Source organism: Diadema antillarum, unplaced genomic scaffold, assembly GCF_040938485.1.
Source record: "Diadema antillarum isolate AM-2024a unplaced genomic scaffold, OU_Dant_1.0 scf00000164, whole genome shotgun sequence".
NCBI lineage: Eukaryota > Metazoa > Echinodermata > Echinoidea > Diadematoida > Diadematidae > Diadema > Diadema antillarum.
The window spans coordinates 1035018-1048625 of NW_027271053.1; the positions used below are offsets into that span (position 1 = coordinate 1035018).

General features: G+C 38.5%; 1 protein-coding gene across 1 annotated transcript; it reads left to right on the forward strand.

Annotated features, from left to right (window-relative positions):
* The first annotated feature begins 8629 nt into the window (after positions 1-8629).
* LOC139722392 (uncharacterized) lies at positions 8630-12117 on the forward strand. Its single transcript, XM_071633699.1, has 3 exons — positions 8630-8817; positions 9911-10010; positions 11806-12117. Exons 1-3 carry the CDS (start codon positions 8631-8633, stop codon positions 11840-11842), a joined length of 324 nt encoding a protein of 107 aa, XP_071489800.1. The 5' UTR covers position 8630; the 3' UTR covers positions 11843-12117.
* Positions 12118-13608: the final 1491 nt, after the last annotated feature.

A 13608-nucleotide genomic window follows, 5' to 3' on the forward strand; every position in this document is an offset into this window, starting at 1 on the left:
TTCCTGTGCCAATTAGTCAAATATGCACAAATGTCACACTTGTTGTCAGTTCTGTTTTAAAGGAAAAAGAAAGAGAGAAGAAATTGAGGTCCTACACAACAACTAATTTGCCCCACACTTACTGCAGACATTATAGTAATCACGGACGAGAAATTAATGTGTTATGCAGAGACTTGTTGAGAAAATGAGCGCGACAGTAGAATCACACCTTATTTCATTCACACGCTCTCACACACATTCACAAATAGACAGACAGACACACACACACACACACAACAGCAACAACAACAACAACCATTTGATATCAGCATCGCTCAACATCGTAGATATATTGTGATTGAGAGTGGACGGAGACAGAAAAGAGTTGATGCCACTTTAAAGCGACCAATTTCACAAGTTCACCTTCATAAACATAAGGATTGAAAGAATGTAGCAATATTAGTAGAACACTTCATTGAAAGTTTGAGGAAAATCAGACAATCCGTTCAAAAGTTATGAATTTTTGAAGTTTTTATGCAGTAACCGCTGGATGAGAAGACTACTGCAGTGTATGAATAACTGAGATGTCACATGCGTACAACAATATAAGGAAAATATAAAGAGAATTTCACAAAATTCTATCTTTTGAAAAAAGTACACTTTCCCCTGACTCGTTACCGACAATTAATGTTATGGGTAATATTATTCCCCCTGTCTTTAGAAAGACGCAAGTCAAGTGCTCTTTTATTATGCGAAAAAAGTGAAAATATGATGAATTTTCTTTTACATTTTCTTTATACTGTTGTACGCATATGACTCACAAGCTGTAGTAGTCTCCTCATCCAGCGGTTTCAACACAAAAAAATTAAAAATTCATAACTTTTGCATCGATTGTCCATTTTTCCTCAAACTTTCACTGATATGTTCTACTAATATTGTTGCATTCTCTCAATCCTTATGTTTATGAAGGTGAACTTGTCCTTTAAGCTTTGTTGACAGTTGCATTGATCAAAGAAATACAGCTGAAACCTATGTATGGCTAGGCAATATAGGTGATCATTTTGAAGGGGTAGCCGCTTAGCTGACCAAATATCGCTCTAATACATAGTCGTAGTTAATATGTGTCCATGTTTCATGCATGCGAGTATCTGGATGTTTGGAGATGAAGCATTATATCGCAGATACGCTGTGCACGTGTAATATATACCTAATCTCTCTGCCAACTCCCTGCTATCACTATGAGATGACCACAGCATGGAACCTGTCTACCGTAACGACCACGACACCACATTTTGGCGTTTCCCAAGAACAGTCTGTCGATGTAGACAAGTTTAACTGTATTTAATATTGTGTATGGTGAACCTGTGTGGGTTATTGTTTGTTATAGAACATAGAACAGTGTATCGGACAAAGTTACCAGGTTACAACCAAATAAAATGACCTTGTGTGAATGGAAACTCTAATCACGTGATCTTGTTTCCTTCCTCAACTTGTAATTCTGATTAAAGCGGAGATAATCAATGGTCTCTCTTCAATGCCCAAATGACATACCATGTATACCATGTTTACCATGATGTTTTACAAAGCATTTATAAAAAGCAAACTAGAGAGGAAATTGTAGTGTAGCTCATGGAACAATGAAAATGTTTTCCTTATTAGAATCCATGATGTGTAGAGTATTTCATTTTGCGGTTATCATTATTAACCATTCATGAAGCAGAGCCCAAGGTTGCGAATAGGCTATACTAGTCACAATTTCCATTATTTTCCTTTCTTCCTAAGTGTAAATACAAATGAGTGCTATGTGAATGCCGCTTTTACGTCTTCATGTTTTGCCTGAGTTTGCCTGCCAGTTTGTCTGAAGAAAAATAAAATCGCAAACAAGAAACGAGATGTAATATAGCTTTAGTATGTCGCGTAAGAAAAAAAGAAACACGGGATTCTATTTTGAATATTGAAATCTGAACTGCCACGTAAAATGTGTGAGAGTTAAACTGTCTCAGAAGAGAGCAATTTCAAGATGTTTTCTAGTATGCATGGGGATATAAACGACTCGTTTATGGCATCACGTTTTACAGTGTCCCCCCCCCCCCCAGTAGTTCAAGTGAGCAGATACGAACACAAACGAAATCACGGAAAAGGTTGCTCTTTTTTCGTTTTTTTTTTATTGCGAGTTATCGTCTCACTCCGCTTTCAACTCTTCCAGCTGACAACATAAATTATCCACTTTCTTTTTCTTCTAAAACTGTCTCAAGCAGAACCTGCGGAGAGTATAGACCTATACCCTCTCAGGAAATGATATAAGTTTATCGTCAGCCTATCATTTCTTATTTACCCGGAACTCCAGTAGAAACTCATCTCCACATAGCATCAAATATCAGTCTTATTCGGAGAAGACATATTCATTTTCTTGTCTTCGTCGTTGTTTGTTATGTGGTTAGAATACGGATTATGACGTCTATATGACGTGATATTTAGAGAGACTCGGAAATGAGCATGGAATGAAAATAAACAGAAGTGTTGGCACACGGAACCACGGATATGAACATGATCGGTGTAAGGGGAATTCTCAATAGGCTTTTCAGTATATATACTGTATAACGAGATTACCTTGCCACAGTATTACGCATGTATGATCGTGGATGCTGCGAGAGTACGGTATACCGTGTGAAAGGAAGAAACTCATGTATGATGTATTTTGTTGTCCGACAAAATGAACGTAGAATTTGCTTTCGATTTACATCAGCGCCTGTATTTGCTTCACACACTCACACGCAGAAGCTGAACGGTGCATATTCGCCAGATGTGTGATTTCTGAATCTGCAAGACATCGTGTCTGTGAAGGGATAGGCCATAGGGCAGTAAATTTCAGAATTTGTTCAGGCTAAAAGAATGGATTAATACATACATTACTGCATCATGGGGCTGTTCTTGCCATTATCTCTCCTCTGCTTTGACTATAGCCCGACCAGACGCCGTGCAGCGACTGGGCTGTGTATATAGTCAGAGAGGTGACCTCCCTGGTATAGTTATGCTTTGACCTGGCTGTTTATACTGTCTTCAGAAAACATGTAAAATTTAGCTGAGGCTATCACCCACAAAAACCAACTGAAAAGTGAAGTGCACTACATTATACATGCATTCTATCCAAGGAAAGGTTTGTTTTAATTGGAGCGCGTGATGTGATCGTTATTATGACAGAAAGCTGTAATGTGTTTGTACAGTCTATGACAGAAACGATCAGTAATATTATGATCCTCTCTGCTTTTCCATCTTCCAACGTGAAATACTATAGTTTGGGAATGTGTGATGATTTTTCTTATTCTTGAAAACTATAGGCACTATTTTGTTGATGAGATAAACTGGTGGTGAGGAAGCACCATTACAACAATGAATATTATGCACCGTTCAGCCGACGTGTTTCACCCGCCTGCTTTCAGCGATTCAAATTTGGGACGAGGTGCCAGGACATATCAGACATGATCCTAGTTGAAGAGCCTGTACCACATGTTTAGTCACCCCGGACCCATCGCTCTCCCCCGTGGAGGTCGCAATGTCATTTATGAATCTACGAACATAAGCACGCATGCACAACGTTTGTCGGTCTGTCTGGAGAATATACATGTACAGTGTATAACTGTTCATAATTTATTTAATGCCTCGTATTTGATATCTATGTTTCTATGTATCTATATCTATTTATTCATGTTTGCTTGTTTGTTTTTTCATTTTTCCATCACTCAGGTTGAATCACCTTACTGAGTCAAAGATGGAGTTTCATCACGTGATCGTCCTCGTCGTCTGCTTGGCATCATTAGCTGTCGCTCAAAGTACGTATTGTTTGATGACTCTTGTAACAAGTACACGTATATACATCGTCTGGTGCACATTATCAAGTTGTATTTGCCAAGATAGCTTAGATACGACATTCTCTCATGATATTTTGTGCGACCCCCGATTTCTAAGATAGCGATCATTGGCGAATAATGTGAGACCCATGCGTATCATTTATCTCGTCATAATGTGACCAGATCTACACGTACGTGTAGTTATCATTATTTCGCAAAAAAAAAAAAATGACTTTCCATTTACACTTAGTACCACGGAAGGAGCGTCAGCTCCTATACTTGATTTTCCCCTTCAAACAAGAATCTTTTTTTTTTTTTTGCATTTGCACTGATCTCTAACGTTTTTGTATTAACTACTATTCAATAATGTGCATCCGTTCTGATTGCGCTGAGCTCATGCCACAATTTTATATATTTGTTTCTTTTTTTTTGAGAGAGAGAGGGTGGGGGATATTGGTACGTTCTCAAGAGAGACCCTTCGTGTTTGAATTTACAAGTAAAGATTTCAGGTATAGCTATATAGCTTTCCCTTTGTTCGTCTGTGTATTCCCCTATACCATGATGTATTTCATTCACGCACTTTTTTTTTTAATGTGAGAAACTCCGACTGTGACAGGTGTCACCATGATAGAATAATAGTGAATGAAAGAATTATGTCAAAATTCCCAATAGCTGTTTTTTTTTTTAATAATATCCTTAACATGTATCATTTCTTGCATCAGAAGAGTCAAAGATTGTCGAATTCACAATAAACTGTGGACCCTCGCAAATGAAAACTTCATCGAACGAAAGAAGGTGTTTTAAAAGTAGCACTGGTCAGGGATAATCATGCGCAAGAATGCAAAGTGTGGTACCGGTAAAGTCATATACATTGATTAGATAAACGCCGGTTTGACCGCTGTAATACGGGTAATGTTACCAGGCACATCTAAGATGAAGTTACGTAATGAGCCGTTTGTATTCTTTGCTACAACTCTTATCTGAAACTCGACTTGAAGTATTGGTCTAGTTTCCCTTGTGTATTCCCATTCAATCCTACTCACAGATGTGTTAAAATGCGATTCCGTTCACACGCTTTTTTTTTTAATGGAGAGGGATGTGAAGTTCTGTAAAGTGTACATGAACAAGTTTAATACTCTCGCTTCGGATGTACTGAAGTCATCAATTTCCTTGCTGGCGCTACAGAGTCTGCTTTAGTTTACTATCAATGTATTTTCAAAGAAGATGGCGGGAAGGGAGGATGAAGATAGTCAAGGCTACTTCGAGGCTTCTAAGAAGGAAGAGGTGTATCAGTAGTCTTTTTCTCTCATGACTTAATTTTACGGCTATGATGGAGAGCAGTATTGTTCTGTAATTTGAGACGAATGACTGGTAATTAGCAGATCAAATTTCGTCACCTTTGGTGTTGAGGAATAAAAAAAAAAAAAGAAGTACCGCAATTCGACTTTTCTCCTTGTCGCTATGTGACGTTAACAACTAACTTATATGGGTTACATACGATATATGGGCCACCTATAATCGCAATACCACCTATTTTTCATGGACAGTGCTGCTGTGAAAAAAAAAATAAACATTTGGAAGCAAAACACGTCAGTCATCCGATGTGGTGTTGTGCAAATTCTGTGGGGATTTCAGAATTTCGGAGGAAAACGAGTTGATCACCAAAAAATCAACTTTACAGATTTAGAATATCGGTTGGAGTCTTCTCATCCATGCAGCGATGGCGGCACCGAAACTTAAAAGAAATTCACAACTTTTCAACAGATTGTCGGATTGTCCTCAAACTTTCACTCATGTGTTCTACTGTTACTGCTGCATTCACTCGATCCACATAAATATTTTTGCTTCACATCCCATTTCATCAAAGTTATATACAGACAAGCATTAGTGATATAGTTAATACTCAGCTATTACAATCGTGGATGCAGATCACGATGAATTCGCCCCCCCCCCCATTAGAAAGAGAGAGAAAAAACATAACGTACACACATATGGATTTTGTTGCCTGTTTCATAAAGACTTGCGATTGATCTTACGCCTGATTTATTGAGAGTAACTCAGTTAATCGAGCATAAGATGCAATCAATACTAATCGTAAGTCTGTTTTATAAAGATACTTCAGCTGGATTTAAAGCACATATTTCATAGCAGTTCGAGAGTAACTTTTTTTTTTTAATCGCATCAATCGTAAGATAATCCTACGATCAATCTTTATGAAACGGCCCCTGCAGATCTGCCAATGCGAGATGACTGCGTATGTCGATCTTTATACGGGACATGCTTGATCACTTCGAATTGACTTCGGCACCTCTTTGGTCACATTCTTCTGAAAGCCTAACCGAGTGGACAATGGTATAGCGTGGGGGGCTATTCACCGGGTACAAAGTCCAATCAAACGACTCGGACGTTGGTGCAAGAAGGCATGGCGATTTCAAGATATCAATGGCTTTGATAATCGGCGTTTGCTAATTCTTTCAGCACACAACCGAACAATGTAGCCTACGCTGATAAATGGAAGGGCAGGGATGCACACATAGCCTTTTCAAGAGCATCTGCAAGAGTAAATTGTGCGGTTGGAGTGCTCGAGGGACACGTGGGTTGACTTGAAGAATTTTTTTTTTAGGGTTGATTTGAAAACCCTTTTGATACAGTGACTTCATGCTGCTGAAGTGAACAAGCAAAGGTGGTTATTTCATTCTGAATATGTTTTACAGGATGTCTTTATTTGTCAACTTCTATGTTTTGGAAAAAAGTGTTTTGGAATCAAGTCGCATGCAGTTCATTTACATCATTTATACCAAAATCTGATAATTTAATCGTACGGCGACAGCAGGACGACCTATAAACATTTTACAAAATATAGCATCACAAAACCCGGCTAATTTGATTAGTCAATAATCTACGTGGCAATAGCTCGAACTGAATTGAGGGACATTTTGAAAATATGAAAATTGAATTAGACATTTCTTTTAAATTGATGGTGATATCAAGTGCCATAAGGAAGGATGGGGAGGGATACTCAACTTTTCAAGGGAACTTGACTAACTAATAGAAGTGCAAACCGCCACATATTTTTGTATTTTGGGAAATTAGAATCGGGACCTAATTTACGTGTCAACACCTTTGTAAGTTGATATCATGAATGTGACCCACCTCCCGAAAAAAAAAAAATCAAAATGAAAAAAAAAAACAACAACCAAACAAACAAAAACAAAATAAAATCTTGGGATTTGCACTGAGGCGGTGTCGTGTTATACCAGGGAGATGGTTCCCACATCCCTGGTTATCCCTCCTTGCACATACTAGTACTCTGTCTTTTGTAGTAATTTTACACCCAATGCAAGGCGCTATAGGTTTAGTTCAGATGGGGATTGTCATTTAGGTTTTATAGTCTTTTGCGAGATGATTATAAACATCTTATATGAAATGTTAAAGAGCAGACGATTCTAGGAGGAAATAAAAGTTAATTTGATGAAAAATCGGCTTTGAAATGGATGTGATATCTAAAAAAACAAAGCAAAACAAAGTCGTCTTGATAAAAGATGTGACCCACCTTTTAAGACTTCTTTGTCTTTGAATATCTCAGTCATTTCAAAACCAATTTTCATCAAACAAACTTTTACTTCCTCTTAGAATCGTCTGCTCTTTAATATTTCATACATGAGGTTTCTAATTACAGTATATCTTGCAAAAAACGAAAAACCCGAATACCCATATCAACAAAAAGTATATACTACCCCTTTAAACGACCAAGGGTCCTATGGATAATCGGGTTCTATACCTCGGAGCATGGACTTACAGAGGTAGGTCCACGCTCGGAGCAAGCCAAAGACCAAGTTTTTTCCCTCAACCACCTGACCAACTAATTAAATCAAATCACTCATGACCTTCAAACGAGGTTAATAATTAAGCTCATCGTAGTTTGGGTGACGGGACTACTGTTTGAAATCCTTAATGTTCTTATTATTGTGTATTCTTCATACTGATCCGGCGAGAGAATTAATGACGAAAATGTGCCCAAAATAGAAATAGAATCTCTGACAGGAAATAATATTTCTGTTGGATAAGCAGATAATATTCCCTTCAACAAACTCGATCGTTGTAAGGAAGGAATTATCACCAAGCGTCCTTCTCCATTATTATATTTAGACCTTGTGTGGAATGTATGAAATGTGATTAAAGGGGATGGCTAGTAACTGATTAATGGGAATCAGTGGGAATGCTGGTACGTTCCAATTCTTGTTGGATTCATTTAAGAGTATATTACATATCTATTGTTGTGTGAAAATTATTTGCTTCGGAACGGTTTCATATTCAAGTAATGTGCAGTTTAATGCTCCGTCACTGTACAGGCATGCTAGCCTTGAAACATGAAACTGCTGAAATAATTTGCTGAATGAAACCGTACAATGATAGAGGCGCGAGACTCGAGTGTTATACTATTTCTGGTTCATTGCTCTTCTTGCTGGTGTTCATGCAGTCAATATTTGTGTTTATTTCTTTAATACTAGTAATAAAGATCAGATTCAACTGAAAAACTCTTTGACTATTTCTTCTGCAGCAACTACGCAACAGCCGGCAAACTGCCCCGCCCTAGCTCCCCCAGCAAACGGAGACGTTGAGGTTGTCGAGACGACAGCCACGTACAGCTGCGACCCAGGTTTCACCCTCAGTGGCAGCGAAGTGCGCACCTGCGAGTCCGGCACGTGGTCGGGGACCGAGGGAAGATGCGACCCCACACCTGTACCTACCTCAACTCCTGCCGCTGCGACGCCGAGTATGGCCCCCACCCAGAGCCCGTCGATGCCGATGTATGGTACCAATGCCCCGACCATGGGCGCTGGCGGTTCGACAGCCATGATGGGAAGCGAGGGCCCGGCCACCACTCCAATGGGAGACGGTGACGGTCACGAAGGCGATAACGAAGGTGGTGATAACGACACACACATGGGAGGTGATGATGATGAAGATGAAGATGTTGTAGATGAAGGTACGTCTATCTGTCTGTCTGTATGTATGTATGAATGTATACTTTCAGACAACTCTCCTATGGTTTCTTGGTTATATTCTGTCCCTCTCTAATTGATTTGTTTAGATTTCTTTTTTTTTTTCCAACCTGCATCTTTTACAACTATTGCTACTACTGCTTTACCACTACTACTACTACCACTACTACTACTACTACTACTACTACTACTACTACTACTACTATACCTATATTACTATTACTACTACTACTGCTGTTCCTGCTGCTACTACTACTACTGCTGCTGCTACTACTACTACTACTGCTACTACTACTACTGCTACTACTACTACTACTACTACTACCACTACTTCTGCTGCTACTACCACTACTGCTACTACTACTACTGTTACTCCTACTTCTATTTATACTTTTAATACTACTGCTGTTGCTACTACTATTATTCATACTACTACTACTACTACTACTACTAGGCCTACTACTACTACTACTACTACTACTACTACTACTACTACTACTACTACTACTTGTAGTACTACTTGCGCTACCGTACTACTAGTTCTGTTACTATTGATATTGTGCCACGACTTATTCTTTTTCTTTTTCTTCCTCTTGTAGCATTTTAACACAACACTTATACGTCATCTTTTTTCTTCTTTATTCTTTTCTATGCTTTCTCCTCCTCCTCATCTTTGTATTTTTTGGGGTACTTTTTACGGTTTTGTCTCATGTCTTTGTCTTTCCGAGTATGTCATTTCTTTCCATTTTGTGTGCGTGTATGCGTGTATCTGAGCTCCGAGTATGGTAATAAGATGGTTAATAAAATGTACAATTATTATTAAATTATCTCATTATCTCATCACTTTAGACGTACTGTATATAGACCTTTGTTTCTCCGTTCCCCGCCCTTTTCCCAACGGTCTCATCCTCCCGCACCTTCCTAGCTCCCAGGAACGCGTTTATATATAGCCACTTTCGTCACCCATTTCAGGTTGACACTCAATCCCTATTGGGGTTATTTCTTGTTCAAAGTCTTTGCTATTCATTATGAAAAAGGTCCATTATCTTAACTTTGTTTGTTCGTTTCCCACTCCAGGTTTGTCCCGCGGTCAAGTGGCACTGACCATTCTGGCCACGCTGCTTATATTGATGACCATCACCGCCTTCGGAGCTCTTCTCTGGTGGAAGTACCACGGGTGAGGAATAACTTCCGGGTCACTAGTTTTCACCCGGACCTTCTGTTGATATGCATTCCCTCTGTCATTTCCCCTCCCCCACGTTAAAATTTGATGAGATCCCAGCCCCCGTGATTATAAAGTAGCCCTTAAATACAGTTAGCAAGTTATTTTCACCTCAAGGCATCGAGTAAGTGTATATGCTTACCAAAATGGTAGAAGAAGCTCTTTTGTCAGCAGATCTTTAACACATCACAGCCGCTGATTGGTATTATTTTGCCGCAAGGTTAAGGTAGTCAAATATCAATGCGTTTGTCTTGCGCTGAAATTGTCAGAAGTATTTTTTTTTTTCACGGAGCTAATTCAAGAATAATCATATCTTTCTTTTTTCTAAAAACCTGCAAGATCGTAATGTCCTTCACATCTTGAGCAAAGTCCTAGAGATTTATTTAAAAAAAAACACAAACAAACTGGGTATTAATGACGTTTACTGACAAAAGGTATGTAGCGCAGTTCAAAACGGAACTCCATATCATGATAATATAGGTGAAATTACTTTTGTATATTCGGCAGAAAATATCATTCGAAAGTAATAGGAAATTTGCAAGTATAACTCTTGAAAAGCCCACGTACATGTAAACTGTACATGTTTCTTGATTTTACTTCTACGATTGGCAACGCTTATGGCTGTCTTCGATGTGTGTAGAGACTGATGATTATCCCATAAGAGATTCGCCGTAATTGGCACATAAATAGGATTTACTTAAACGAATAAGGAACCCATCTCCTGATCATTTGATTCCCGTTACTGGTGGTGCCGTTTTGAGAAAAAAGAAATGACAATGTAATTTTGAGCGATTCGTAGCATAACGCGTCAGTAGCCCAACAATGACTGCCGCAAAGAAAACTAACATCATTACATAATTACAGTAATATAATTTATGGATGACGGGGCGTTTTGTTTTGTTTTAATCTCATTCTGCCACGTGCGTACATAATTATCTGCGGATTTGGCCAGTATTCACGTAGATATCAAAGTGTTTTGAAAGTGATGCCAAAGTTACGGTATAAGCAACGTATCAAGTCTACGTTGCGGTTTGTTTCTTCAGGAAGTATTAACTCTAGATGCAATATTGTCATTTGAGGAAGTGATGTTGCAAAAAATGGCAAAACAGTTTGGTTGCTGGATTATAGTTACGAGCTTTTGTGAAAATGTACCAGTATGTACAACTGTCAATATCGAATGTGCGCATGGCCTCATTTTCATTTACATGAAACGGGAAGATACGCTGGGGGCATTCCAAGGAAAATATACAGTGCTATTTCAGTGTCCAGCCAAGTAACCATCAGTGCTATTTCGAGAGAAGGAGCAAAGTACAGGGCGGATCCAGGAATTTCGTAAAGAGGGGGCGCCTTTACAAAATTAAAGGGGGGGGGGGGGGGCGCACGCACCCCTACACCCCATTTTTTTCAGTTTATTTCTTGTGTTTTAACACACACACACACACACACACACACACACACACAACAAGGGGGAGGGGGCGATGCGCTCCCCGCGGATCCGCCACTGAAGCATAATGCATGAATGAAATGAGTAATTAAATCATTTCATTACACGTATTTGAATATTTCAATGATGATAACGATGATTGTTTTATTCAGTAATGTCTATTGTGATTTTTATTGATTATTATTAGTGTCGCCATTATCAAGTTGAAGCTCGAGTTGAAGGTAACATTCCTTAGAGGAGTTGCCGATAAAATCGTGATATCAGAATATCAAATTTGTATTATTGTTTTTCCTTTCCTTTTCACAGAACGTCTTACGTGGAGGTTGATGTCAGTCATGCGTAACGCTGCTCGGTCACGTGACACAAATCAATCGGCGTCGTCTGCTGTGGCCGTCTTTCAACGGGGAATTTCTCAGGATTACCATCGAGTCTATACTTCCTGTAAACTGTTGCTGTGAAAAAAAAATAGAGAGCAAAATAATATGTGAATGGGCAGACGACAAAGATAGAAAGAAAGAAAAAAAACCTCACAAACACTCTGTAAGGGGACGCACGAATTAGTTGGAGCTAGCGCGCCAACGAGTGAAAGAGCGTGTGTGTGAGTGTGTGTGTATATGTGTGTGTGTTAGAGAGAGAGAAAAAAAAAAGGAAGAGAGAGAGAGAGAGAGAGAGGGGAAAAAAAGAAGCGAAATGGATATAGCTTGAAATGAGTTATGGCCAATAATCGGGATTTGTCTGCATTTCGCGCCAAAAAAAAAAAGCAACACAATACATACCGCTGAGGTGTCCAGGAAGGTTTAGAGCGACAATCCTTTCGCGACTTACACACATACACACAAGCAAAAACATCCAAAATTACGCGGTTATTTCTTTATTGTTACTGTTTTTGCGAGAGTGAAATTGGCCGTTTCAAATAGTTTTATTGGGACAAACTAATCGATAATTTGGGAGCAACCTTGCATTCAACATGTACTTATACTTTTATTGTACAAAAAAATATGCGGTGGAAGATTATGCTTTCTCATGATTTGATGTATATTCATAACGTTAAAAAACAGAATTCCTGGTTAAAATCATTTAAAAAGAGTACAGTATGTGTGTGAGAAACATTGTAGCATAGAAGTGAAAGTTGAGCACGTCCGTGTGATTAAGATGGCAAAGAGGTATAATACTCTTTCGTGGTGGAATCATGAGTCTTGTCAAACGAAATGCACAACAAAAATATCATCCGCACAATTTTCTCAAATAATGTGAAATACTTGTGAAAATACCTACAAGGACCAAAGTTCGAATAAGTTTTTACAGTTTGTGTGCTTGCGCACCCAAACAGCAATTTTCTGAGAAACTTATAAGCTAGAAAATAAGAACAACAATATAATTTTTGTTTCCGCAGATGCCTCATTTGCGAGTATTATGATAGAGAGAAGAGGAATAAGCACGAAAAAGTACCTGTGATTTTTCGGTTTTATTTACTGTGCCAAGATCCCAAGGTAAACTAAACACGACTTGTGAATGGTTAGCCGATTTTTTCATCGCTTAGAGAACATCAATTATTTTGGAGTTAAAGCTGACCCCATTCTAAACTCTGTATGAGGAAGAAAACAACAAACTCGTCTGAATAATTGTGTCTTCTTTTTGTGATAGTGTGTGGCCTAGTTTCATATTATTTAGCCGTAGATATTTTGTAGATATATATTGAGGAATTTCTCATCTACACCAGAAGTTTCGACCTTGGTAGCTACACTGTATCTTATCTGATTGTTGCTGTTTTGATTGGAATTGGTCTTCACAAATGAGAGATATACGTTACACTGTATTTTGTAACATCCCGACAATAGTACTCTTGAGTTATTGAAAAAGAGACAAGATATGTGTGAAAAGGGAAAGCGGAAATATAGTTTGTGAGTTGCTCAAAAATGTGTGTTTAATAAAAAAGCATATGCTTTTAAATGATGGAATTATGAATAGAGGTCACAATTTGATATTCAGTGATAAAAATGAAAAAAAAAATTCACGAAAGCACGCTTTGTAGATAACAAAAACTCCCAGACTTCTGTACATTGTATGTAAGTATATTTTCATTAGGACTATATTGTAGCACACTTTAGC